This window comes from Haliaeetus albicilla, chromosome 16, assembly GCF_947461875.1.
Source record: "Haliaeetus albicilla chromosome 16, bHalAlb1.1, whole genome shotgun sequence".
In the NCBI taxonomy this organism is placed as follows: Eukaryota; Metazoa; Chordata; class Aves; order Accipitriformes; family Accipitridae; genus Haliaeetus; species Haliaeetus albicilla.
Window position 1 is genome coordinate 16,613,114 of NC_091498.1, and position 27,977 is coordinate 16,641,090.

The 27,977-nt window shown below is 42.8% G+C and overlaps 1 protein-coding gene across 1 annotated transcript; it reads left to right on the forward strand.

Moving 5' to 3' along the window:
- The first annotated feature begins 2,823 nt into the window (after positions 1–2,823).
- IGSF22 (immunoglobulin superfamily member 22) lies at positions 2,824–27,680 on the forward strand. Its single transcript, XM_069804038.1, is given in 26 exon segments — positions 2,824–2,866; positions 3,497–3,625; positions 5,500–5,580; positions 7,173–7,425; positions 7,519–7,547; positions 7,699–7,933; positions 9,069–9,212; positions 10,463–10,689; positions 11,927–11,995; positions 11,998–12,109; positions 12,111–12,220; positions 13,730–13,903; positions 15,018–15,057; positions 15,059–15,121; positions 15,123–15,142; positions 16,832–17,030; positions 17,032–17,199; positions 18,618–18,702; positions 19,686–19,759; positions 19,761–19,861; positions 20,759–20,916; positions 20,919–21,054; positions 23,158–23,298; positions 23,301–23,348; positions 23,899–23,919; positions 27,327–27,680. Coding segments are annotated over 26 exon segments (2,928 nt in total). The 3' UTR covers positions 27,395–27,680.
- Positions 27,681–27,977: the final 297 nt, after the last annotated feature.

Below are 27,977 nucleotides of genomic sequence, written 5' to 3' on the forward strand. Positions count from 1 at the left end.
TGTTGATAACACTGATGTTTTCAGTTGTTGCTCAGTAGTGTTTAGACTAGAGTCAAGGATTTTTCAGCTTCTCATGCCCAGCCAGGGCACCTGACCCAAACTGGCCAACAGTGTATTCCATACCATGTGACGTCCCATCTAGTTTAGGAACTGGGAAGGGAGGGGCAGGGAATCGCCGCTTGGGGACTGGCTGGGTGTCGGTCAGCGGGTGGTGAGCAATTGCCCTGCGCATCATTTGTACATTTCAATCCTTTTATTACTACTGCTGTCATTTTATTAGTGTTATCATTATCATTATTAGTTTCTTCTTTTCTGTTCTATTAAACCGTTCTTATCTCAACCCAGGAGTTTTACTTCTTTTCCTGATTTTCTCCCCCATCCCACTGGATGGGGGGGGAGTGAGTGAGCGGCTGCGTGGTGCTTAGTTGCTGGCTGGGGTTAAACCACGACAGTTACCTACAAAAGAATTAGTCAAATTTGTCCAACTCTGTCTTCTGTAACTGAAACTAAAATTACCATTCACTTGCACCAAGTCTTTGTTGTGTGTACTTCAGTGGTACTGGCAAGTCTTTTCTTGAGATCTTGTTTGCCTTGTAAGTGTGCATTGATTCTGTTAATAGCAGCCACAGTAAATATAGTGTGATAGCCACACTATATGTGATGAGTGAAGTTAATCTTTCTGCAGAGTGCCCGTGGGTTGATTCATGGTGTATCTGTGTTCCTAAGCATAGAGGGTTGTCTGCATTATCATTTTGTTTTCTTTCTTGCCCACAATCAAGGTATGGGCAAGTTGACTCATGGTGATGGGCAGTAACAGACAATGTCACATCCTTCAAGTGCAACCTTCTGGGCTCTGGAAGTCAGTTCCAGTCTCACCAAGAAACAGGAAATCTTGTAATCTGACAAGGCTTCCAAAAGCTCATCGCTTACCATTAAGGGCAATTTTTCTAACAGAGTGCTTGCTCTCCCGACTGAAGGATAACAAAAGGTAGTAGCCCAGCAGTTTAGAAAAAATCTGTTTCATACCAGCCATTTCTGCTCCTTAGCTGGCACAAGCTACTGAATCTTAACCAATAGCATTTCCATGTTCAGAAAATCTGTGGGCAAGGATGAAAATTTTGATCAGGCAAAAGAAATATAGGTAAAGGGAATTCCATTTTTAAGGTGAAAGGAGGAACTGTTAAAATGGTGGGTTGGCTTTTAAACCATGTCACTGTGAGCTTTGTAGAATCTGAAAATGCAAATAAATCTGAAGGTATGCAGAGAGTTGTGCAGCGGAGCAGGTGAGTAAAGCAGCATGGTGTATGTCTTCTCATTTTGGCACTTGGTAGTACTGGTGTGGATTTGCCCCATAATGACTGAGAGCAAAATAGGCTCTTTTCTAGGGCTTTTGGGATTATAGAGTAACATCTTGTCTCTTCCTAACCAGCCCTAATCATTGCTGTCACCAACACCAATGGCCATTGGTATGCAAGAGTGAAAGGGTGAGAACAGAACAGTGAGAGAGGGTGGTAAGGGAGGGGAACACCTTTGGGCAGACCAGGCAAAAGCAACAGTGATCTCTTTCTCTTGGCTTCTTGCTTTGTAGGAAAGACTTTAAAAATTGTGCCTCTGTGAGAAAATTTCTGAGTAGAAGAGGAAAGACATAACAGGGTCTAGAGATGCATGATATCCCTGTGTAATTTTAGAGGTATATGGAGATACATGGTCTAGGATAGAGACTCTTCACTTGTCTTCTGTACATAAAGAGTCAGAGAACATTTGTCTCTCGTACAGGCAGGCTGGAGACAAAGGCCAGCTCAGCAAGGAGACCAGGGTATATATATTCTGATAAGGAAAAGGATCTCCTTGGGAGGATGCCCAAAACGGAGCACTTTTGGCATAGCTATAATTTCTGCTGGCAACAAAGCAAAGTCTCAAGGTCATATGGTCTTAACATTGTCTTCCCCATGGACTATATCATCTAGGTTGCAGTGCATAATTATAGCTTTAACATTTGTGCCCCCAAATCTTGGAAGGGCTTTTGTTTTGGGTTGATCTTCTTCTGCTCCAAGATCTTTCAGCAGCACACAATTGTGTCAGAGACTACCATTCCTTACTATATCTGTCTTGCCAAGGAACACTTTTTAAAACTAGGGAGCTGCAATTTCTACATAACTAGTACTTATTCCTCAAGGACTAGAATTGAATAGTCCCTTTTCTCCAAACTGCCTTCCATACTGGGACTAGTCTTGGCATAGCTATAGGCAGCAGAGGGCCCACTGGAAACAGGCTATATGGTGACAGAATTTTTTGCTGTAGTATGATCACATGGCCTCCCTAGGTGATGCACACCAAGCTGACAAAAGGTGGGCTACATCTGTGCAGTGGGGTTTGTCTTCTGCTGAGGGGAAAGTGAGTATTTTTGTTCTTCTCAGAGGCCAGTACATGGTCTACCTGCTATTGCAAGACTACAGGTATTGCCTGTGCATCAGCCATTGCCTTTGATCAGAAACATTTTGTCTTGGTTTGATTATCTTGGCTTAGAGCAACCTCCTTACTGTCTCAGCACTACAGTGAGGACAATGACGCAGTTCCCAGCCACATCCATTGAGAGCAGGGTGTGCACAGGCCCTTGTAGCATTCACATATCCCACTGTACGTTACAGACTTAGGAGAGCTGGGGAGGTCTTTGATTAAGGAAAAGTGCAATGAAATAGTCCAAATTAATAACCTGGAATAATCCAAGCTGGTAGTAGAGTTTCTATTGATCTTCCTGGTGTAAAATGGAGACCTTTTGCTATTAACCACAGAAAAATAGCTCAGTTCCAGTGTGGTGTTCGCATGGAGCTTTTAGAAATGAGTATTCAGCACGAGCTCCTTACTGGTCAGTCTGGCTGGGGAAAAAAAATAAATAGTTTTACCTGAACTGAAGAACTAGTTCTTATAAAAACATACTAAATGGCTTCATTCTGATAGAAAAATGCAACTCTTTGGAGCCTCCTGAAATGAACAGTTTAAAGGAGAAGGATTTCTCTTAAACTATGGGCATTTGTCTAGACATAGGGCATGAGCAGCACTCAGGAGCTTAGTACAGCCTGTGCAGAACACAGTAAGTCCTCATGGGCCTTTTGATACATCCAGTTTTGATACCTTTCTTGAATGACTTCTAACATCAAAGCACCTTGCAGCACCCTTGTGCAGCAAGGCAGGCCAGTTTTCCCATTGTGTAGATGACAAGACAAGTACAGAGAGAGCAAATTACTTGCCCAAAATCCTACGGAAAGACTGGAAAGAAGCAAGGAATTGATCAGCAGTCTCCTATGGACAGCTAGTACTCTTCCTGCTGCACAAACCTTTCTCTCCCAAGAGTCTTAACTGACTGGGGCAATTCTTTGTGTAACTTCACATTTCAGGCCTTCTTGTTGCATCCACCCTTTCCTACTCCCAGTAAATAAATCCTTCAAACAGTACCTCTCTGTTCTGCTTGATTAACATATTTTTTCCCCAACCAAAGAAGCTGTTTCTAGGAACACTTCTGCCTTATTGGAGTCTTTTAGCATGGTGACACGCTCCTTTGAGATCCTTGCTGAAGAAAGCTTTCCTGAAACTGTGGAAAAACATTGTCCACTGACAACATCCAAGGGTGAGTAACAACAATTTCTGGTGAAAGACAGTTCTTTACCTAGTACATGCCAACAACTGACTGCATTTTCAGGTGCTCTTAGGTATATTCACCCACCTCATGCAAGGAAATACGGTCCATCATCTTCTACAAACCACTTTTGTTTACCACTGAAGAGTGGTAAACAAAACCGGGTGCAAACTGCAGTTACCTATATACATCCTCACTGTTTTTAGAGATTTGTCATGGATCAGTCAAAATGGGGGGGAAAGCTGCTGTTCATTTTAGCTGATGGAAACTTGTCCTTATTGATATAAATACAGCAGTTCTTGTTTATGCAAAACTCATGATCGAATGATTTGGCTGGGGCTGGAAGAATGTGACCTTTAATGCATAAGTAAATAAGCCTCTCCATCATGTATAATCTCTCCCATATGACAGATCTGTGACTGTCTAAAGTGACAGGAAGATCATGTGAGTCTTTATTATATGTCACAAAAAATCACAAATCATTCCTGTCAGTGTGCAGAGCACTGCTAATGAACAAATTTCATTCCCGGAGTGGTATCTGTGATGGATGTAAAGTTGTAATAAGTACAATAAATAAAATAAAGCAAGGTTAATGTAATCTCCTCCAAAAAAACAGACAGAAAAAGAAACCATGCATTTAAAATAAACTCAAAGAGAGAAAGTAGGTAACAGGCCCCTGTTCCATTTCACTCATTCATTCATTAATTCCAATGTTTCTTCTTGAATTTTAGGAGACAAAGTAATATTCTGAGTTAAAGTAAACCAAGGCCGAATGTAACATGAAAAAGAGAGAGTGGGTACCAATAGAAGAAGGATCCAGAATGTTTTTGACAGTATTTTTAAGAAGTATATGCTAAGGTAACACACCTTTTTTTCTTGCCATTAGCTCATTATTTTTTTATTCTCACAATAAAAACTGTAAAAAAGAAAGATTTAAGCACTATAGTATTCCTCAGCAGCAATAAAAATGTCCCCATTTGCAGTTGGCCTACTGCAATAGCGCTACTTTCAAATACTGCTGTGTGTTTATAGGGCAATGTTTCTGATCAACATGAAAAGAGCATCAGGGCAGGAACCGTTATTTTTGTTACTTAGTTTCATATTTAGCATAGTGAGGCCCTAATTCCTCTTGTGTGTCATTCAGGCAAAACCAATGCTAAATCTTAATAATTCATAGTATTATTCAGGACACATTCCAGTTCAGCCCTGTTTAATTTGTGATGTCCCATGGCTGCCCTTTTGTTCTTTTCCTTGCTTCCCTTGCTCTGTCCCTTTCTCTCCTCTTTCCTTAATTCTTAGTCCACTCTAATTCACCTCTTCTCTCAGGCAGTCCTTTGTTTACAAGTCTGCCAGCCAGGGCAGGTCAAACTCTTTTTCTTTTCCTACAGTACGCCAGAGTCTTAAGTCCAACAGCTTTCATTTACTGTCCTCTGATCTCTGTATTGCTTATGCAGTTCGGGGGTGATACTCACTTCTAGTGTGGAGCACTGGAACAAAAGGATGTCTCTGAGAAGAAATGTGGCTTCATTTTGCTGCCTTAGGCCAAGAATGGACCTGATCCAAAATACATCACCGTCAATGGGAAGACTTCTGTCTATTTCTGGGGCTTTGGGAAGGCTGTGAGGGATCTTTAGGGAGGAGGGAGCATTGGATTTGGCCTCAAAATTCTGCCCTCAGAGATTCTGGGTTTTCAACAGGTCAATTCTGTTAGTGTTTCAAAAAATACTGATTTAAACACAAATAAAAAGAGGAATTCACTAATATGTTTGCCATATCTGCTCCCTACCACCTGAACCAATGTGGAGCTTTTGCTTATTGCTTTCTCTCTGTTTTTCTTTCTTTCCAATCTGAGTGCTTCTCCTGAGATGATACAGATAACTACTAGTGTGTAGTGTCCAACACCCACACTGATGCCATCTACATGGTATCCTTGATGATGAGTAAAGGTAAGCTCTAGAGGTCTGGCTTGACTAGTGACTAGACCAGTTACTAACAACTAAGCTTGGAAGAATTTTGAAGTTAGACAAAATGAAGAGTCTTTGCAGGGCAGATTTGCTGCAAGTAGAGTGGGGTGAAGCAGGATGAAAGAATCTACCCCCTGCTGACTTTAAACTGAGCATTGTGTGTTTTGCCCTCTATCTCCATGTGTTTCCAAAGGTGAAAGCACTGTGCTTATTACAGGGAAGAGCCTTTGTGTTCCCTGTATTCCTTGAGAAAAAACGATACGACGCATATGGGTATGAAATATATGCTGTGCATCACCACTGTGAATGGGGAAGACCTAGGCACCTACAGTCCTCTTGTGGCTGACAAGAAACCTGTTACGCTGAGAGTGATAGGTAATCTTTGTTCTCAGATACATAAGGTTCTGTGTACAATATCAACATCTGGAGACAAACATATGAGGGTCAAAATTGGTGGGCCAAACTGTGACCTACTTTCTTTTCTTATATGTCTTTGCAACATTCATGATTCATTGGTCTTTTTAGGCTCAAACAGAAATCTAACATTGTACAAGTCATAAACCAACCCCCAATTACCAGAGCACCCATGTGAAAACACCTTTCATGAGATAGCAGATTTCAGTTTGAAGCCTAGTTATTACACATAATAAACCAAATTCTCCACTGACATCAGTGTGGCAGGGGTGTGAGTCTGAATTTGGACCAGTTTTAGTGGAAAAGATGGGAATGATAAAATGCACCTTGGCACTGTCCTTTTTGTGGAAGTGAACTTTGCTCAAACATTGTTACAGGACTTGGGAGTGAGTGGATGGGCCTGGGCATAATGAGAACTATATTTTTTCATCTGCGTGTGCTTCCTACAACCAGCCAAATGTGTGCCTGCTGTTTGAAAGAAAACCAGCCACATTATATACATCAAACTTGCTTTAAATCAGTGCTAAGTAAAAGTGATGCTGTTCAGCTGCCTTATCTTTTATTGCAGTAGGACCATCTCTTAAGCTTTGCCATAAGTACCATTTTTTAAGTATAATACTTATCTTTTTGATAAAGCCCTTAGCAGGGCTTGGACACAGGCTCTTTGGTAGTGTGGTAGATTTAGATTACCTTACTTAAGCCAAATAGTGATCCTGTGCCAGGAACTGCAGCACTCTTGACACGTAATGCAGGAAGATGTCAGTCCTCCTTCAGCTTGCCATATGGTTCCAGGTGTGCTTGTAGATGTCATCTGCAGTTGCCTGAAACCATTTACTTTACAATGACCTGCAGTAAAGGAGAGGAAAAAAAAGTAGAGCGAAGACAGAAGAGCTGAACAGAAAAGCAGTGTGTCTGTTGGTAATCAGCTTTGTAGGATTACGCACAACTTTTACTGAATATTATGAACTATATTTAGCATAATTTCCACTGAAGTTGAAGAAATGAATTGATCTTTCTGCTACCACTCAAGAAAGAAATCAAAATTACTTCACTGACATCTTGCTATTTAGTGTAAGAAATCAGAGATCAGAAACTGAAAATAACAGAATGAATGATTGTCTTTCTGGTATTTTAACAGGTGGGGCCCTAACTCCTGACAGAACTGAAACCACTGAAAGTGACTGAAAGACAGACAGCAGTGTTTGAAATCCCTCTGCCAAAGAAAGTCCAAAACTTCACCTAGAAGTTCAATGGGAAAGAGTTGAAGTGGGACGATAAGTACGAAATTGTCACATCTGATGATGGATTGGCCCAGACTGTGAAAAGTAAGGATGTTCAGTCCAGTGACTTTAAAGAACTCAGTATTGAGACTGGAGATCTAGTGCAGAACACTCTGCTCTTCATTTATCATAAGTAATGCAAAGTAAGCATCTGGGCAGTGGGTGGATCAAATGCAAGATAGGTTTTGAGCTGCAAAATCCATAAAGCTACAACATAAAACCCCAGAGCTTGGGCTGAGAAAACTGGGAGCTGCAGTCTCATAAAGCTAGTCTGAGGATGAGCAAGCAGAGGAGCATCAAGATGTCCTTTCCACACTGGAAGTAAAGTTCCAAGCCTGGAATCTCTCCTGCACAGGAGCCCATGTTATATCCTGCAAAGGCAAAGCCACTTGTTTTGATTCATAAGGAGCTTGTTGGTATGTGCCATTTTTTCTTGCCAACCCCTTCCCCTTTCCCAGGGGTTCCAATTCAGCAATTCACACCCAAGTGAAAAAGAAGGGACAAGCCTGCCTGGAGTTTGTGCTGACTTTTGAAGATGTCACCTTGAAGGCGATGAAGAATGGACGAGTGATTGAGACGTCTCCGAAGTACACCATGAAGCACGAAGGGAAGAAAGCAGAGCTTATCATTAATGCTGCTGAGTGACTCAGGAGGTTGCACAGCAATGGTAGGCTACGCAAGACAGTGACCCTAATAAGCAGTACAGCAGTGCCAGCGTAACTGTGGAAGGTAAGTTTGAATGGCTCGAGAGAGGAAGAGGAGGAGGAATAGCAGTCTTTACACTGTTTTTCCATAAACTCTGCAAAGGAACAGTGCTACTTTGCTATAACAGCTTAGGAAACTGATGTGAAATAACACTGCTCTGCAGTCTATTTATTGTTTAACATGGAATAAGCCATTAGTCTGTGCCCCTTCTTGGTAGCATGAAGGTAATAATTAAGGACTTCCCTTTGCTGTATAAAGCAATAGAAGCATAAAGCATTAAATCTTCCATTGCACGTCACCTAAACCAGCGTAGTAAAGTGTGCTGGTTTTTATTTTAATCAGGGTTGTCCTAATGAATTCTTATCCTGATTCTTTAAAGCCACCCATGGGACGTTTGACTGCAGTCTGCTGAGGACCAGCAGCACAACGTGAGGCTGGTAAATATTTAATATCCCATTTGTTTGGGGAATTAATTTTGCAGTAGCATTATTGATGCTGTAAACTATTGATGCTTAAGTCTATGATCTTTACAGAAAGACACAAGGCTGTTAAGAGCAGGAAGAAAAGTTGGAAAGCTTAGCTTTGTGCTCTCAGCCTGGAGAAGAATTTCAAAGGTAGGGTGTAGATTTTAGTGGCTGTTAGTATTTGAGATGACTTCTGTTAGATGTGGACCAGCTTTGAGCTATGGCCAGGTGCCTTCCATGAATAGTGCAGCATTTTAAGATGATTTTAAAATGAACTGCATGGAAGGAGGGTAAAATTATACTAGTGTATCCTTCACAGGTTCAGGAACAACTGAATATTCAGTTGGTAGGAAGGTATGAAGGAAACTTCAGGGCCAAAAGAAGCTCAGCTGTGAGATCAGGCAGATTTTCTCACATGGAAGGTTGATCTGCCCTGGTGCCCACCCCTGACAGATGTCTCTGTGTGGCTGGTCTCTTCCTAATAGTCCTGCGTTTTCTGTGTCAGATGATGCCCTGCAAACCCTGTCCTGGTATACAGACTTGGGTGGAAGTCACTCCATTAGTTGCATTTTGGCCATGTATTTCTCATTTTGTTTTCCCAAAACAGGCCAGAAGAGAGCAGTTTCCCAATGTTATCCCCAGCACTGGGCTTTCCAGCTGTGCAGCTTGGCACGGATTCTGTGGCCAGGGTTGAGTGTGGCTGGTGGTGGGCAGGGAAGCCCCGGCTCCTGGAGGATGGGCACCAGGTCTGGTATGTGAGTGTCCTCCATGGGCCATGGCCAGGGTGGCCTGAAGGGACAGTGTGGGGCGGGGGCTTTCTCTGACCACTGCCCTGGGACAGAAACCACTTCTGCGGCACAGGTAACCTGGAAAGCCGTGGCTGAGTTGCCTCTGACCCCTGTGCACACTAGAATTGCAGTTTGGTGCCTCAGTTATAGAACTGTCTTTCCCCACGTGGAGTTCAGGTTGAGATACAAATACTACGTAAGCAGTAGAGGAAATGTTCGGCTCGTTTGACAGCTCCTCTGGACCAGCTAAGGGTCTGGAGCAGTGCCAAGAGGCTGTTTTCTGCTTCAGCTTTTGGGTTCCTAAACTGCATTCCCTCCAGTGAACATGCATAAAGAAGGGGAAAAACTACTTAGGAACAGCCTTTCTCCGTCCCCCTTTTTCCCCAGGATGTCCAATTTACTAAACCACTCTCATCCTGAGGGTCTGTCCATTTTGTTAGGAGGTCTCCCTGCCGTTAAATACCTCCTTGGTGTTTGAAGAGCTCAGTTGACAGTCATTCTGCACAGTTTTTCTGTTCACGTGCTTCCACTGGGATTTTCTTCCGGACACATTTGCAACCATGAAGAGTACATGTGTGATGTTCATGCTCTAATCAGGGATCCTGCTGAGCTCTTTGTTGTCCTGAATAATGCAAAGGTGGAAGGAATATGGCTCAAGGATGGCAAATAGGTAAAATGCCCATGGTATCGTCAGTGTAATGAAAGGCTGCAAAACCCTAGTGGGAAGCTTTATCCAAATAGCTGCTGCGGGACATGTCTTGGTGTTAATAAAGGACTTCTGACTAAGGACAAACAGATGGACAGATCACATAAGAACAGATCTAATCTTTCCCAGTCTACTACAGTCTCAGTCTTACTAAGTTTTGGCTTTGGATCTTGGCTTTTTAAAAATTTTCCTCCCCAGTCTGCTGTAAAGATGCTTTCACATTTGCTAACCCATTTTCTCAGCCTGTAGACTTGCTTTCTTTCCCACAAGGTTGGCTTCTCACCACCCACCCTTCTCTGTCTCCCAGTCTCTAATTTTCAGAGTAATCAGTAAATGTACCCTTTGCATGCTAATACACACCCTTCGTTACATGCCATGTGGCTCATCTAGGCAGATGCGCAGAATCACTCTGTCCATGTAACACTGAATTCGTTTTGTCCATAGATCACAGACCATTTTACCAGAGTAGGAGCTAGAAATCCTGACCACATAGTTATCTTAGAGTAGGAAACTCAGATCAGAATTCAGGGACAGGGTTGGAGATGGTGTTTGTTGCAATGTGGGTTGTTTCCTGCCTCAGTCTTCTTGTCAGATTATGGACATGAAAAGGATCTGGATAGTGAAGCAGGGAGCCATCCACAAACTCATCACTGACAGAATGGGAGAGGAGCGTGAAGGGAGGTAGACGTTCAGAGCCAAGGGGGCAGAGAGCGGAGCAACAGTTGCCACTGGAGGTAGCCACCCCATCTCCTTACTGCTCTTTACCAGGCGTACACAAACAATTGCAGAATCAGTGCTTCACCAGGTCTCCTTACCTGGGCCTGTACCATTTTACAGACTTATCTATGCACATGAGCAAAACCTCTTCTTTCTGCTGCTTTGTTCCCCAAGGAGAGAAAATTGAACAAGTTGTACTGGTTGATTTTAAGTGACTAAGCATATGTTTCTGTGTTTATAAATCAGTGATCAAGAATTTGGGCCTGAGCCTTTACTTCAAACATTGTTGTCATCAGCAACAAGAAAAACACCTTTTTTCTGAAATTATATATAGAAATATATAAATATGTGTATTACTCAGCCCTTGGCAGCCAGATGGCGCCAGGTGGACTTTCAGACTCGTCTGCAGCCTGGAAATCAGCCTTTTGCTGTCTGCTGAACCAAAGCAAGGCGGATACGGATACATACTGCTGCCCAGGCAGTGGGACAAAGGCAGCAGTGAGGATGCTGTGTCTGCAACGCTGAATATTTATCATACCTGTGCTGTGGTAAAAACCCATCCACAGCAAAGCTTTGGTATAGGGAGGATTGATTTTCCTGCATTAAAAAATATTTTTTAATGCCTTTTTATGACTTTCAGCAGAAGATTGTAATTGCTAAACATACCCGTTGTGTGACAAAAATAAAAGGAAAAATACCAAATATGTTTAGGAACCTGATTATTTTTCATTATTTTGTGCAGGACATCTTTATCATTTTCCTGTATTACTCTGTAATAAATCAGGGAGCATCTTCTGTACAAGCAGTACCTAACTTTGATTCTACTGTCTTTATCATGATCATAGATATATATCCCAGTGTTACCTTAGGGAAGAACAGCACAAAGGGCTTCTTCTTGTGCCTTGCAAAACTGAGAAACTGCATGGAATCACATCTCCAGGCCCTAGGGAAGTGAGGAGATTTGGGACTTGCTGTTTCCCAGAGGTCCCTCTTTTTCTGCTGAGCTGAACAACTAAAGGAGGGCAGCCAGCTCCCTGTACAAGAAACACAACTAAATTAACTGAATCAAAACACACTGAAGATTTTGAGTGTCCCTGAAGATGTTCACAAAATACAGAATTCTTACAGTAAAAACATGAAGGAGTATATGAAGTGCCCAGCTTTGGACCACCTTTTCTGGGAACTCGCAGACACAGGAAAGATGTCAAGCTATATTTGCAGCTGCAGCTTTCAAATATCTTCTGTTCTTTCTAGATTGTCCTGTTATTGAAGAAACTGTCCTCGAGATTTTTGCTGCAAAGAGCATTACTGTGAAGACTAAGCATCAGCAAGCATCAAGGTGCCTTCCAAGGCAAAGCCAATGCCCAAAGTCACATGGTTCAAAGATGATATTGAAGTGGCAAAGGAAGAGAAAGTAGTGATGGAGAAAGCCAGTGACTGCGTTACTCACAATCAAAACCTGTGTGAGAGAAGACAGTGGAGCTATTATGCTGAATCTGAAAAGTCACTGTGGCTCAGCTTCTGACAATCCTTACCTCAACTTTGTTAGTAGGTCCTAAATCAATCATTTTATACCAGGACAATCACTGGTAGATATGTTTGGTCACAGACACTGTAATTCAGACTTTCTCTTTAAAACTCTTGCAGTGGGACAGACTCTGATTTATCAATTCAAGTCAGTTTAGTTTTGCTGTAATCTACACTGACTTACACCATGAGAGGATACGACCCTCTAAATATAGCCCTCCATGTCAGTCTGGTCAGCTGCTTACACTGCAGGCAAACCGAAACCCCTACAGGGGAAAGCAAAGTTCCTGCAACGTATGGGGAAAATGTAAAATGAGATGGAAAGCACCCAAAGGCAATGTAGGAAAGCAGGTGACTCACTTCGTCATAGAGAGGAGGGTGGCTGGAGAAAAAATTGTGGGTCAAAGTAGGGGCGGTGGAGAGCAACTACACCCCATTTGCTATCGAGAAGGTGGAGGAAGGGAAAGCCTACTGATTCAGAATACGTGCCATCAACTCTGAGGGCCTCATCAAGCCCCTGGAAACAGAAGAAATTTTTGGTGGAGAACCTATTAGCCAGCTGGTTTTAATGTGGTTTCACAGTCCCTCTTCCCATCGGTTCTGTCCTCTTCCTCCTTGCCATTCCCCAAAAGAACACTGTCCTCTGTGCTTCAGGGGACAAATTCCAAGGACAGAGCTTAGAAGCTGTTTTGTGCTTAGGCCGATAACCAGGATCAGACAAATACCTAGGTCCTTTCATTGCAAGTGTTTGTGGACTCAGAAACCCTTTGACATGGACTGGCCACACGAGAGGACTGACTGACACGCTGTTCTAGTGTCAGTTATGTAAGCTTAGTGGGATACAGCAGAAATGAAACGTGGCGTTCTCTGGAAAATATCAAGGGGGAGGAGAGAAGATAATTTAAAAGGGAATGCTTAAAAACATTTTGGTTTGTGGGCAAAAAAGAAAATATGTCAACCAAAAACTAACTTGGATAGAAAACACTGCTGAACTATCTTCTGGGAGTTATAGTTTGGGTACCTCTTGTTCCCGTTTTTCCATTATGGACTGGGACCCCCAATGAAAGGGGATTTCCAGTCCCCTTTTCCCAAGACCAGAGTGTATCACAGAAGATACAGTGCAAATAGCAAGTCTGGCCTATTGAGACATTTCAGAAAGAAAATTACTAGCTTGAAGTAATATATATCATTTTTCATCTAAAACTTTGCATTTTTGTCCAGACTTCCTATGGCTTAGGGAAGGCATTTATGAGCCACTCTGTAATTCATCGCAGAAAGAGCTCATTTTTTGAATAAGTGCAAAAAATTGAAATGTTTCAACATTTGAAATGACAAAGGGAAGTAGATGGCAAAGAAAGCTTTAGAAAAAGATTGTGGCCATGAATAAACCTAAACATACAAGTTACCTTCCTTGACTTCTTGCCATACATACCTACATATATATTTATACGCAAACACATAACACATACACACAATCTGGAGTCAATGAATTCTGATTGTACTGTGCTAATTTGATTTTCTTCTGTGTAGAGCCTCTGAGACAGGTGTGTCAGCCTCAAGTTGTAGATGTCAGGAAAGAAGCTGTCACCATCACCTGGAATTCCCCAGCCCAGGATGGAGGCTCCACAGTGCAAGGTTAAGTCATAGAAAAAAGGAAGAAGGGCAGCAATCTTTGTGTCCCAGTCATCAAGGAGCCAGTCCAACGTCATACCAAGATTATTATCTGTTTTATGTAGGCAGAAGGAAAGTTAGATAAGCTTTGAATGCAAAGCAGAATATTGATTAATCAAGGAAAATTTCGTCATGACATCTAGCGAGATACACATTTTGACATATGCTGTTCAAAGTGAGATTTTCAGCCCTCAAATAGAAATGGCTTGATAAGCACAAGCAATAATGAGAGGGCAGAACACTCAGCACCTCTGAAAGTCACACCTAATGGATTTGGGTGCCTAGTTTCAAGGATCTATGTTTTACATTTATCCCTACCTAAATTTGACTGGTTTTCCCTGACTTGGACCAGAACTGAATTAAACAAGTGACTGATTTTGTTGTATCCATCAGATAGGAACCATATGATCCATGCTTAGCACAGCTTGTATAACACATGGGAGTGTTCCTAGCAGCAGCAGCATCTGACTAACGAGACTTTTGCTTTTCCTTGTCTGTTAATATTTTGGTTCTTTCTTGGATTCTTTCCTCTGTCTCATTCAAAATGTTGGACTTTCATGTTAATTAAGTTACAATCAATCACACTATCCAAAAATATCCTCCTTGAGGCACCAACATTACTAATGGTAAATAATGGAAACACTTTTTAAAGCAAATTATTCAATTCTTGAGGGTTTTTTTCAAAATTGAATGGAGATTTAACCTTGCTTGAAAGCTAGATTGTGGAAGGCTTGGCCACTCACTATTGAGTTCGTTACATCATGGGAAATCCCACTGAAGTCAGTGGAGCAAGACATGAAGATATTTTTTCCCAGCATGTATGATTATACCAAGCTATAGACTGTGATCTAGTGGAAAGAAAATTACGCATTTTTCCTCTTATTATATGCATCAAAATTCCATCTCCTCCTAGGGAGAGAGAGATATGAAAATGGAGCAGACCCCTGGAGAAGTAAATGTTAGACCTAGTTAAGGGGCTCCTTGAACCCCTAAAATTTATATTATTCTCCAGCAGTCTGTGAGCTGAAATTTCTTCTTGGTTTATCTCAGTCCAAAAGCAATTAAAAAAAAAAAAAATTAGTGACCACGTGGGAACAATTTTGTTGGTGATTAGAGAGTTGTGTAACTGCAGCTTGCATGTCTCTAGGTACCAGAGTCAAAGTGGATGGTTTTCTGGAGGATACAGAATGAGTTCCGTATGATAGCTGTGAACTGTACAGGCCCTGGATTTCTCATCATGCCCTCAACCTCTTGTTGCAAAGGATCCCATCAGTGTGCTTCTTCCACTGTTTAATGTCTAGGTTTCCTAAACATGTATGCGATGACCAGATCTATGCATTTATGACTGAAGTCTGAGGGAATGTGGCAATTCCAGCCTGGCTCAATGTAATGGACTGCATTGTTTTTACAGCTTAACTAAAGATTAAGAAAGGTCTTAATACTGTTGGCTATAACTGTAATTATATTATAAGTGCCTGAAAGTGTGATACTATTTATTCACTTAAAATGTGTAACTATTAAGATAAGTAAAAGATTCCCACCTGGGGGGAATTGAGTATATGCAAACAGCAGAGATCAACATGATAAAGGTGCTCTGAGGTGCAGATACCTTTAGTACTTAATATTCATATATAGGTTGCCAAAGGCCCTAATGTATGACAAAGAAAATCATTTCTCATACATGTTACTATGCTCCTTTCATCAGTCCCCCATCAACCCTTTTAAAAGAAGAGAAAGCTCTTGCAGAATTCATGGAAGTTGCTTACATTCTTTTTTTTTAATACTGGATTTTTAGTTGTAACGAATCTGTGCTTAATTCTGGACTGATCAAAATCACAGACAAACTCCAAAGGATTACAGTAGCCTCAGAAATGCTGAAATGGGCAGATTTTTATTTTGTGCCAATTATAGAGAATTCTTACTCTATATGACCATATAACTAAAGCATTTTAAAAACAAAAGGCTGTCAGAGGCCATCAATAAATAGCTTAAACTATTGATGGAATCTTGTAATAGATACAGGAGTGGGCCTTAGTAGCTGCACATAATTTAGGAAAAAAACCTGGCCAAGTGTGGAAGCCAGTATAGCTGAAAAATGAGAGAGAATTCTATGTAGTAGATGAGAGACTTGAGGTTAAATAGTTACTCTGATGGGAAAGCATTCAGGTTCCTTTACATCAGAAGACGACACAAAACCAATTTAAAGCCTGAAGCTATGATTCTTCTCCTGTTTGAAGATTTGCATTATTTCACATTAGGCCTAGGAGAATATGTACTGTCCATATGCACCATATTCCTTATGACCCTGTGTGCTCATGTGAGTGTTCTGTATAAAAGCCAATAGCATCAAGTTTGTCATGGCATGCTGCACTGGTTGACTTTTTTGGTTTGGGGCAGAGGGGGAGGATCATTGCATTTTAGCTGAGACTTTCAGAGCAGAATGTGGATTTGGATACACAACTCCCTATTCATTTGATTAAAAACATACGAATATTTTTTAATATTCCATCTTTTGCTCTTCTTACATACTATGAAGATCTAACTAGACTGCTGCAAGATGGACTAAAGTGCAAAAAGTAAGATCTGTATTTTCAAAAATTATTATTAATTAGGGGTATTGTAATCTTTGGCAAATAAACTTGAAGAACATTAACAGGATCTTGCAACCAGTAAGCAAATTCACTAATCCAAGCAGTCCAGATAGCACCTTCAGATGATTCCGTGTCAAATGTTGTGAGGATTTTTCTTAAATGGCCAACCTTGGAACAGGGTCTACATGTATGTGCCATCTTAGGAACCGCATTGTTTTGTTGGACAGAATTTGCACTGTGTTTATTAAGGCTCCTTTTACCCTAAAACCTTGCAGGTTTGGCATCTTGAAATAGGAACAGGTCTGTATTCACATATGCAAGCATATGCCTGCGGGTACAGTAGTGTGTCACAGCTCTCCTGCTGTCACAGAGCCTCCAGCACTGCTGAAGGTGGTGGATTTTTCCAATTCCAACATTTCCTTAGCCTGGCAGGAGCCAGACCAGGGAGATGTGCTGTCAGGATACATACTACAGATGTGAGCTGCGGACGCCAAGAAATGGACAAAATGCACCAAGATCCCTTTCTCTAGTACCACTTACACTGTGGGAGGCTTGCAGGAGAGACAAATGCTACTTCTGAACCCGAGCTGTGAATGAAGCTGGTATGGGAGAAGCAGTGGAGTTACAGGAAGGAATTGTAACAATACCACCTGAAGGTAAGACTTGCAGTATCCATCCAGCTAGAACTCCCATCTATCAGCTGTTACTTTTTTTTGTTTTTAACATATACCACATTTTGTAAAGGGTTATCAAATTCATCTTGCACAAAAGAACATTTAGCATCACAGCTCTGCTTCTTTTTGCTGAGTTTTCAGAGGTGCTGAGAGGAGATGGAGAGCAGCACGAGCTGCGCAGTCCCTGAGCCAAATTAAAATCATTTTCTTGCTCATCCTTCTTGCTGAGCTGTCCCCTGAATGAGTGTGTCAGGTATAATGGCAGTTGTTTCTTCTACCATCTGACCTATCATATCACATCTCACGTGATTACAGAGGTCACTGTTGGAAGATTCTCTGATTCCTGTCATGGATGCTGTAGTCTGCATATGGGTTAGGAGGATAGGTACTACAGCAAGTAAACCATCATGTTTGAAATGCCCATTTGTTGTAAATGCAGTGGTACTGAGACAGGTTTATAATTCTTTCAGGCACTCAGTTTGAATGGGATGAACAGTCAGGTGCCAGCATGCTGCAGTTGAAATAATATTATCAGAGGTCATGCTTCAAAGACACTAATTATGTCTTGAGAATGAAGGTATGAACCTGCCATGAAATCCATAGATAGCTTACTATTTGAGGTAGCAAAGTATTTAAATCTTTATTGTTTAGGACTTACGATTGCTTAATTATTAATTAGGAAATTCAGACTTTTTATGTCTAAGATACTCCCAGGTAACAAAGCATGGTGCTGACTGCCCTCAGTAGCAGTAATGCCAGCAAGAAAAGATGCATGATTCATGAGTCATGGTATACAATGCTGATTCTTACAGAGTAGAAGGACATTCAGGCTTGACTGAGGAAGTCTCAGAAGGCAACATCCAGGTGACCGATACAAAAAATGGTTGTTTCTCTTCTCAGTTTCCGCTTTGGAAGTACACAATCCATCCGTGTAGCACAGCTTTGTTACCACATCTCCAAATAGAGAAACACCAAAAAATCCCAGAGAGACTGCAGGCTCCAGACAAAATTCTCTGGTGTGGAATGGCAATATGCAGTACTGTACTGAAGAGTATGAGAAGTTCTATAAAAACCAGACTTTATACAAAATTGCTTGTGGCAGAAGGCGGACAGTAAAATCATCTAATGAGGCATTAAAGCTGCCTCTTCTTTTTCTTTGTTCTCATTCACTTTTTACATGAACTATTTGTAAATGTTCCTGTTCTGCCTGCCTCACCTGAAATTGTCCTGAATAGGTGCTCCTCACTAAGCTGTTTATTGCTGAGGCATTAATGTTTCTCTTCTGGTGGTACAGGTAGTAGGAAAAGAGCTGGCAACATTGCAACCCTTACACTAACTGCCTTCTGCTGAAACAGTTTGAACGTTTCTTCTTCCAGTCTCCAGGCCTGACTCAACAGACTGAAGAAAGGCTTTACTTTTCTGTGCAATCTCTCACTCTTAATTTTTTAATTTCTCGCTCTTTTTCTTTTATCCCTCACATAGGTTTGATCTGACTGTGAGGCTGAAGAGCCACACGGTGGTTTGTGCGGGGACAGCACCATGCATTCATACATCTCTGTGAGATTCTGTGTTGTGTCCTGTCAGAGGAGAAATCCTGCAATTAGAGTTTTCTTGGGCATCTGATGAAATACAGCTGCAGGGCTATGGAGGCTGTAGTTGTCCTTTGGCCTTTATCACAAGCTGTCACTTCAGTTTAAAAGAAGTTGACTGTTGGAGAAAATTCATGCAGTGCTTTAGGTTCATGAAGTCCTGCATAACTGCTCACTATTTTTATGGTTAGTCTTTTTATAAGCCTCCCTGTGGTGGTAAGGGTAGAGGGACTTCTGTGCATGCAAGTTTGTCAGCTGCACAATCCAGCCCTCTGCAGCTGAAGCCACAGTGTTCAGCAAACCATAAAACATTGGGGAACCTCTGTGATTCATCACGAGAAGCAGAATTTTTCAAGCATGCAACTACAGTTCATGCTAACTGAACTGAAATCATTCTTGATTAAACTGTGAGTGACCTAGGGGAGTGATCAGGTTGTAAAGACAACGCTTGAGGTCCCAACACTGTCCTTTCTGAATATTACACTTTCTATTAACATGGATGTTGAGCTCATTTCTGTAGAAGCTAAGGGCAATTTCTGTGCTTTTTTTTTAAACCTAGGCTACTGCACGAGCTGAAGCTCTACAGTACCTTGCAGAGTCAGCCCCAGTGTGAGAACATATCTCTCAGTCTAAATTGCATGAGTTTATCTGTATCACACCAGCTGTTGTCCCTCAGCTTTCAAGATGATCAAACTAATGAACTGTAGCATAAAGTTTATGTGGCACCTCCCAAGCCAAGCCAGCTCTAGGCGCTTTGCTGGGGACAAAGCCTGCCATTGCCTTTACAGCTTGAAGAAACCTCCAGGATTGTTGTCCTTGAAATATTTTTCTATCAGGCTGATCATGTACAAGTGGCTGTAGTAGACACAGATATCCCTTCTGTGCTCAAAGATGTGGTTTGTTTCTGTTGCCACCCAAGTCAGGAAGCAGAACTTTATAGCTGCATGTTTGTCTTGGCCAGGGCTCACCACCACCACCAGTGATGTGGCAAAAGGAAGGCATATCAACAAGAGGGAGGGCAAGAACCATTCCCAGTCCTTATCCACAGCACCAAGCGATTTGTTTCTGACCTGTACCAGATCATCCTCAAGAATAGTTACAGAGAAGCCCCTTACGACATTCAAATGCAAGTTGCAGGTACAGTATAGAGCAAACTTGAGCATCCCAGCCACCTCTGGGTATTGACAGGCGGTATTCATCTGCTGACAGAAATGTCACACAATTTCTGCATCAGTGCTAGAGTTGGGAAGGTTGGTTTTTTTTCTTGAAAAAAACAAACGATCCAAATCATACACACCTCTTACCCAAAAAATGCCACAGGAGTGATCCAAAATGTTGTGTTTACACTCAAGAGGAGAAAGACTCCCTGGTCAGAAAAGATTTTCCTACCTCTTGTCACTGTGTTTCCCAAGTCCCACCTTCACACTAGCTCAGAGCCAGAGCCAGTTTAGCTGAGCCAAGCAGGGAAGCAGCATGGTTCAGAGCTGAGGGATAAGGAAGGTACTGCTGGGGCTTTGCTCACTGTGTCCAGTGTGGAGGGAAAGGGTGAAGCCATTATTGCTCCAGACATCCCCAAATGCTGCCTTGTTTTTCATGCCATTATTTGATTGGGCAAATCCCCATAACAGCGCTAACACAACTGTCTGTCCCCTCAGCGGTCTCATGACACTATTTCCATTGCAAGTGGGTCTATGACAGCCAAGTGGAGGCAGGCTGGCTTGCTCCTTAGACTCCTATTACTATAATGATCTGCTGGGGTTTAGGGATCTTTGCAGTGTATTTTGTACTTGTCATCTCTTCAGAGTGCTTTTTAAAACTAACAGCCTTATTTTTTCATCAGAAGGCAATTACACACACAGGGCAAATTGGTCCTGAAGTTGCTCAGGGTAGAAGAAATCAAGGAAAGAAGTACTTTCCTAGACACACAGGGACTTTAGAAGGGAGGAGCTGAAGTGAAAAAATTTTGCCCCAGAAAAGGACAGAGGAAGGGTCCTACAAAGAAGCCAATACTTAAATGTGCTCATTAATTCTTAGATTTCCCTTGACCACCCACTAATCTGCAGCTGTTTGAAGAAGTCCTAAACACTGTGACCCTAAATTGTAGCTCAGATGTAGAAGATGACTAGCAGACTGATTATGGTGTCCTGAAATGTGATGTCAGTACCACCACATGGTTCACAGCTGCAGAGAGAAGGTCTACAGCAGTAAGTACACTGTCGTAGGCCTGCTCCCAGGGAGGAAATACTTCTTCTGAGTCAGTGCCTGCAGTGACACTGGGGACACGGACCCTCTGGATTCATAGGAGCAGTGGTACATCTCCGAAGACAGAGGTAAGCGTAAAAATTCATGACAGTACTGGAGGAAGATGGGTGCTCTTGTACACAAGACTGCAGACTAAGCTCAGCCTCCCTCTGTGGCCTTGGGTATATCCACTAACCTATTCTGCACCTCAGGTCCCCACCTGGGGAATAGACACAAAAATACCTTCTGTCCTATCCGATCCATTTTTTGGCAATCTCTTCAGGACCGGGCTTCCTTTTACTACATGTACGTGTAGCACATTACATAGCAGTTCATAGAGATCCTGTTTAAATTAAAATTCAAGACAGTAGGGGCCATCTGTGTGCAGGGAGGGTGATATTATCATGTGTTGACATAACAGAAGATTGGCATTACAAGTCATTTGTCTTCTAGCATATTTCCAGTCTGATTGGGATTTGTTTCCTAAATGAAAAGCAAAAAAATCTGTCACATGTAGGGGACTGTGTGACAGTCTTTCTGGGCCAGAAGCTATAAGAAGTCCCTAAAAGCACTTTAATTTAAACACTCAGAGATCATCCCATCAGGTAAATGCCTTCTCCTTTGTTCAGTTGCTCTCTGCTCAGGCCTAATCAGTAATAAGGGTGTCTCATTAGCAGTACTCCAAACAAAACTGAACATGCCCTAGCTCATCACATCAAAATGGTAAATGATCCTTCTGCCCAGTCTGGGGCAAAGCAGAACACAGTTACTCTGAATAGTGTAAATTTTTTTGCTTGGCCTATGCCTGTTGTAATAAACAGTATAGTAAAATAGAACAAACTACGGATTAACATATATTACCAGACTATGCATATATTTCTTCAGAAACATATCTACATGCTGCTACAAGTCTTCTAATCCCATTAAGAGTAATGGGCAATACATTAAATAACAGAATAAGTAGTACACTAAGATGAGTAATCAGGTGTCAAATTGTGTATTTGTATTTAACAATCAGCCTTCCTGGATCGATGTAACTAGACCATAGGTATGTTACTTCAGCTACACGTGCAGCTGAGAAAGAGCACTTCCAGTTACGTGGCTGTAGGCGTGTTCTTGTATGGAGGTATTCTAGGCCTGGATTTTACAGAGTCTGAAATAACTTCAGTAAATTCTGTGTACATAGGTGAGTATAAGAGAGTATTAAATGGAGGAAAGCAAGGTTGGTTGTGCCTTGCAGTGCATTCCCTTGAACCTTCCCTTGATAACAGCCTGCCTGTCTTCAGGGAGGACAGCAGGACACAAGCAGATGTGAACTGATTTCTTATTCTTCGTTATAAATGGCAAGTCACAAGGTTTATTTACACAAACCTGAAAGACAGTAGAAAAACTCTGAAGGATAAGGAGGAGCTGTTTTCTGAGAATGAGGTATCACAAGTGAATTTTGCCATACAGTGCTACATTTAGGATCCAGGGGATTTACCTGATGGGACCCCATGCCAATGAAAAAGGAGATAATAAAGACTTCAAGAAATGTCTTTAAATAGAGGCTGAAAATGGAAGATTTGCAGTGGACACTGGAAATTAAATTGCATGTGCAGTTCCCCTTGATTCCACCAGAGCATTCTGTAGGCTATTAATGCCTCAGAGCAACATCAGCAGGGCAATATCCTTTCCTTTACAAGATCACCTGCTTTGGTTTGTAATTGAGTGTAATTTAATCATGCATTTCTAAAGTGCCTTGGGAGCCGAATATCCAAAAGCACTTTACAATTTAATGGCATTAGTGAGAGAAGGCATCAATGTATCCCCATGGAGCAAAAACCTGACACCTTATTTACAGACCAAAAAAACCAAAGAAATTAATTGCTTGCTTACAGTTGCATAGCAGATTAATGGGAAAATGAGATTTCTGATTCCTTCCTCTCTTGCTTTTTAGTTTGTATTTGGTTATATGTTGAGATAGGTATGCTGGTCAGATGCTGAGAGTAATGCAATGTATCCCTGAGTTTTCCCTGGTGGGAAAGAAGGCCCAGGTCATGAAATACCATACCCAAGCTCTTTGGATTTGTACTCATGCAGAAGACTCTCTGTGTTAATGGTACTGGCTCTGTGTTTGCATGTGCAACAGACAGTGCAGTGTGAAGCAGCCCATAGCGACTCTGTCCTCAGCAGAGTGTTTTGACTTCAAGATGAGTATCCCAGGAAGGACTGTGCTTCCCATTTCATCACCCCACTGTAGAACAACAGCATGAGTCATGGCAACAACCATGCCATGAGCTGTGCTTTCATCAGAAACCCCCACCCAACAGTGACCCTGTACAAGGGCAATATTGCATCACATCCAAGTCTAAGTTGTGGTTCAACTCAACAAGTAGCATCTGTCTGGTGACAGCAGCTGCAAGGTGATTGCCTGTGGTAAGTCAGATTTGCAGCCACTGTGATTTGTGGGGGTGATTCCCTCCAGGTTGAGTAGCCATAGATTTCATGTCTAAGTATAGTTTACACCCTGCGATTTTCCAGGGCAAGTGCTCTTACAGGGACTGGCACTGTGGATCACACTTCTCTGGGCCAGTTTGGCTCTCATCCTTGTTCACAGAGGAAGAGATTCCTCAGTCTGTAGGTACTGCAGCTGGAGCTGCAAGGGCCACATCATAAGAACTTACCTTCATATCAAAAAAACAGCCTAACTCTGACTTTGAAGTCTTCCTCTGAAGTCACGGAGATTTGTCTTCAGTTGCTTGAAAGCAGTATTGGGTCCCTTAAAATGGCATGTTTTGGCTAGCAGTTCTCATGAATTCCCTAGATGGCTCAAAAGCCAATATGGCCATTTCTCAGTCCTTAAGCAGGTTTGCCCTGCACCTGTGGCATACTTGGCACCTCCAAGCAGTCAACTGATGCATTCTGACAACAGCTTTGTGCTTTTTTTGCAGATACCACAGACACTGCACTGGGTAAATCTGTTCTCTTCCTTCATGAAATGGCAGGATTTTGCCAACATTGTATGAAAGCTAGTAAAAATTTCCAAGACAATAAAAGGAAGAAAATCAAACATTTCCTATCCCCTTCTCCCTTCCCTGTTTTTTTCCATGCTGGAAGCTCCCACCCAGTGAAGCTTTAAATCAGGTTGTAACACGCAGCTTGGTTCCAGCTGGCTCAAATTGGTCCTGTAAGACTGAACGCTTCCAGGGGTATGGGGTGAGGTTTTAGTAACAGTAACCCACAATCCACACATCACCCATGTCACCATGCCCAAACTTAAGAGCTTGGTCTTACAATATGGACAGCAGCACCTTGAAACAGCTGTGTCCTGTGATTTTCATCAGCCCCTGGAAAGCTCGCCTCACTTGTGATTGATGAACAAGGGAGCCTTCAAGGTTAAACATTTGAGAGCAAGAATTCTCCATCCTTTTGTCTGTTAAGACACTGAAGTATGTTTCCTCCATTCTCCCTTTCTAGAGAAAGGCCCTGGTGTCTCAGGACATGTTAGTGTTCTCTTAAAGGGAACAAGAGACAGACACTGCCAGGCACAGCTTGAAATGAAACTGATACAGCACCAATAATGAGGGACTATATTTGGAAAGATCTTTTAAGGTTATTTTTATCTGTGATCATTGCTTCTGGACAGCCGGCTGACAACTGCTGAGCCCCCCCCAGGGTTCGGTTCTCTCTGCTAACGTGGAAGTAGCTCACTGCGGGTCAGTGAAGGGAAAGGATGTGCACGCTGGGTTTCCGGCTCTGATTTTCAAGCAAACTCATCTGTCTTTGCGTGCAGGATACACGCAACACTTCCTCACTGTAGCCAGCCACTGCCCGCCTAAAAGGCTGAAAGCAATTCTTTACCATTTTTTAAGAATTGCTGGTGTTACTGGGTCTCCCACTTCCCATGCTCCTTGATACACTCCTCCCTGAAGCCAGTTTCAAGCCACAGCTGGAGGACAGTTTCCTAGTCCCTAAAATCAGTGGGAGCTTTCCCTGGCCTGGCATCACTGCCAGCCAGGCTGACGTTAGAGGAACCCTGGCAGCACTGCTCACCTAGTTTTGGGGAGGGCAGGCAGGCCTGAGGGGCACAAGAACAGCTTGCTATCCCCTCGGAGATCTGATTGCTGGGTAGGACTTACCTCCTGCCTTCCCACACAGAGCTTGCTGAGGTGAGGACTGTTACAATAGGAACACACCTCTTCAAAGTTATTCAAAGCAGCCTGTTTACATGCAGTACTGTGTGAGTGAGGTGCTTACTTATATTCAGATTCCTTAATGGGTGCCTATTTCTGAGGCCTCCTGAGGCTCCTCCTTACCTTGACCTGGGCAGTCTCTTGGGAGGGTCTCTCTGCTGCTAGGGCTGTTTGCAGCTGAGTGAGGTGGGGAAGCAGGAGTCAGAATAAGAGACTGTAAAGCTGACTTTAGGAGATAAGGAATTCACTTCAAATTGAGCTTAACTGCAGGTTTATTTGAGATCACAGGAACTATATTCTTGCTGATTTTAGTTCTGGAAGAGGGGTAGTTACTGCCTGGGGTCGGGTGCTGTAGACTGGAGGACATCATACCTTGTGTGAAAGCACTCTTTGTTAGGCTGGGAGCTACTTCAGACCAGGACTTGGAAGAATTTCTTTAGGGACTTTTTTAGAGACTTTCAATGGTCCTTACCTGGTGACAGGCTATTGAAAGGGAAGGGAGTAAGGAGTGATCTTAAGGATGGCAAATCTGCTGATTCAAATAGCTGTGCAGGAGTCTCAATTGCTGATTTCTATGCTGATTCCATGGGAGCTAAACCTCTTTCTCAAATATCTGTCTCCACTCCTCTTCATGTATTGTGATGGGTCGACCGTGGCTGGATGCCAGGTGCCCACCAAAGTCGCTCTATCACTCCCCTCCTCAGCTGGACAAGGGAGAGAAAATACAACAAAAGGCTTGTGGGTCGAGATAAGGGCAGGGAGAGATCACTCACCAATTACCATCATGGGCAAAACAGACTTGACTTGGGGACATTAGTTTAAATTGTTATCAATCAAATCAGAGTAGGGTAATGAGAAATAAAAACTAAATCTTAAAACACCTTTCCCCCCACCCCTCCCTCCTTCCCAGGCTCAAGTCCACTCCCAAATTTTCTACCTCCTCCCTGCCAGCAGCACGGGGGAACGGGAAATGGGGGCTGCGGTCAGTTCATCGCCTGTTGTTTCAGCCACTCCTTCCTCCTCAGGGGCAGGACTCCTCACCCTCTTCCCCTGCTCCAGTATGGGGTCCCTCCCACGGGAGGCAGTCCTCCATGAACTTCTCCAATGTGAGTTCTTCCCATGGGCTGCTGTGCTTCACAGACTGCTCCAGCGTGGGTCCCTTCCACAGGCTCACAAGTCCTGCCAGAAAACCTGCTCCAGCGTGGGCTCCATTCTCCTTGGGGCCACAGGTCCTGCCAGGAGCCTGCTCCAGCACGGGCTTCCCACAGGGCCACAGCCTCCTTCAGGCATCCCCCTGCTCCAGCGTGGTGTCCTCCCTGGGCTGCAGGGGGACAGCCTGCCCCCCCATGGTCTTCCCCACAGGCTGCAGGGGAATCTCTGCTCTAGCGCCTGGAGCACCTCCTCCCCCTCCTTCTTCACTGACCTTGCAAGGGTGCCTGCAGGGTTGTTTCTCTCACATGTTCTCACTCCTCTCTCCAGCTGCAGTTTCTGTTCTGCAGCAACTTTTTCCCTGTCTTAAATATGTTATCCCAGAAGTGCTGCCACTGTCGCTGATGGGCTTGGCCTTGGCCAGCAGCAGGTCCGTCTTGGAGCTGGCTGGCATTGGCTCTGTCGGACATGGGGGAAGCTTCTAGCAGCTTCTCACAGGAGCCACCCCTGTAGCTCCCCCTGCTACCAAAACCTTGCCATGCAAACCCAATACATGTATGCTCTTCTGTCTCTCTTCTTTAAGGAAGGACACTTGCATTCTTCTGCTTAGCCATGTTTTCAGTTTTAGCCTTTTTCTTAATATTTGCAAAAACAAATAGAGCATTGCTCCACCTCTGTGACACAGAGCAGCATCTTTCCTGCTGTTGTAGCTCAGAAGGGGTGAATATCATTTTCCTTAGGCTGGGAGGTGGCAGGTTGCAGAGAACACAAAGCCTGTTAGACCCAAAGTGAATTACTCGGAACAGTGAAGGGGAACTGAACAAGGGGAAATAAGAATGAAAATGAGAACTCCCTAAATTTGAACTGTTCACTTCCTATGAAAACTGTGACCAGACAGCTTTTTCCTTTATACAGTGGAAAGCTTTATAAAGCTTTTTAGCCAGAACTTTGTGAGACTTGCACTCAAAACATAGGGTTCATTGCAGTAATTATGGCACTCACTCCTTTTTTGTTTGTTTGTTTGTTTGTTCCTTAAGAAAAAGATGATAAAAGCCTCCTGGACGCAGTGACAGAAAGTTCGCAGAAGTCAAAACACAAGACGTAATTAGTGGAACTAGCTCTGCCTGGTCCAGCATGCAGAACAGCATTGCTGTGGCTGTGTAGTTTGTCTTTCTTTCTGTGGCTCAAAATGCAACTGTCCTTGGCTTCTGTAATGGTCAGTTAAACCAGGTGGTAGAATGGGGCTTCTGCTCAGCAGGGACGCTTCTGATGTTTCCATCTTCCCTCCCTCTAAGTGGTTTCAGACAGCAGCGTGCATGTTAAAGGTGATGTTTCTAATATGATCTGCTAATGTATCTTAATGGTAATAAAAGAAGCCAAAGATTGCAGTTCTCTCTTCTATGTATCAGTTTGCTTCTGTACTGGTCAATGAGAATCCTGCTTCTGAGTTCAAAAGGAGACTTGGGTTCTGTCTCCATGTCCCCAGTTAGCCCAGCAGGACCTCCGTGATGATCTAGGCTTCATTATGTCAGATTGTATATAAACATAGAGTCAGCCATAAATCTGAACTACTTAAATCCTTGCAATACCAAGAAAGTAAATACAGTCTGCAGCTTTGCAAATGAGGGAGTCACTTTGTGCAAGAGCTGGCCATAGAAGGTAAGATCCAGAAGGGTCCAGGAACTTCA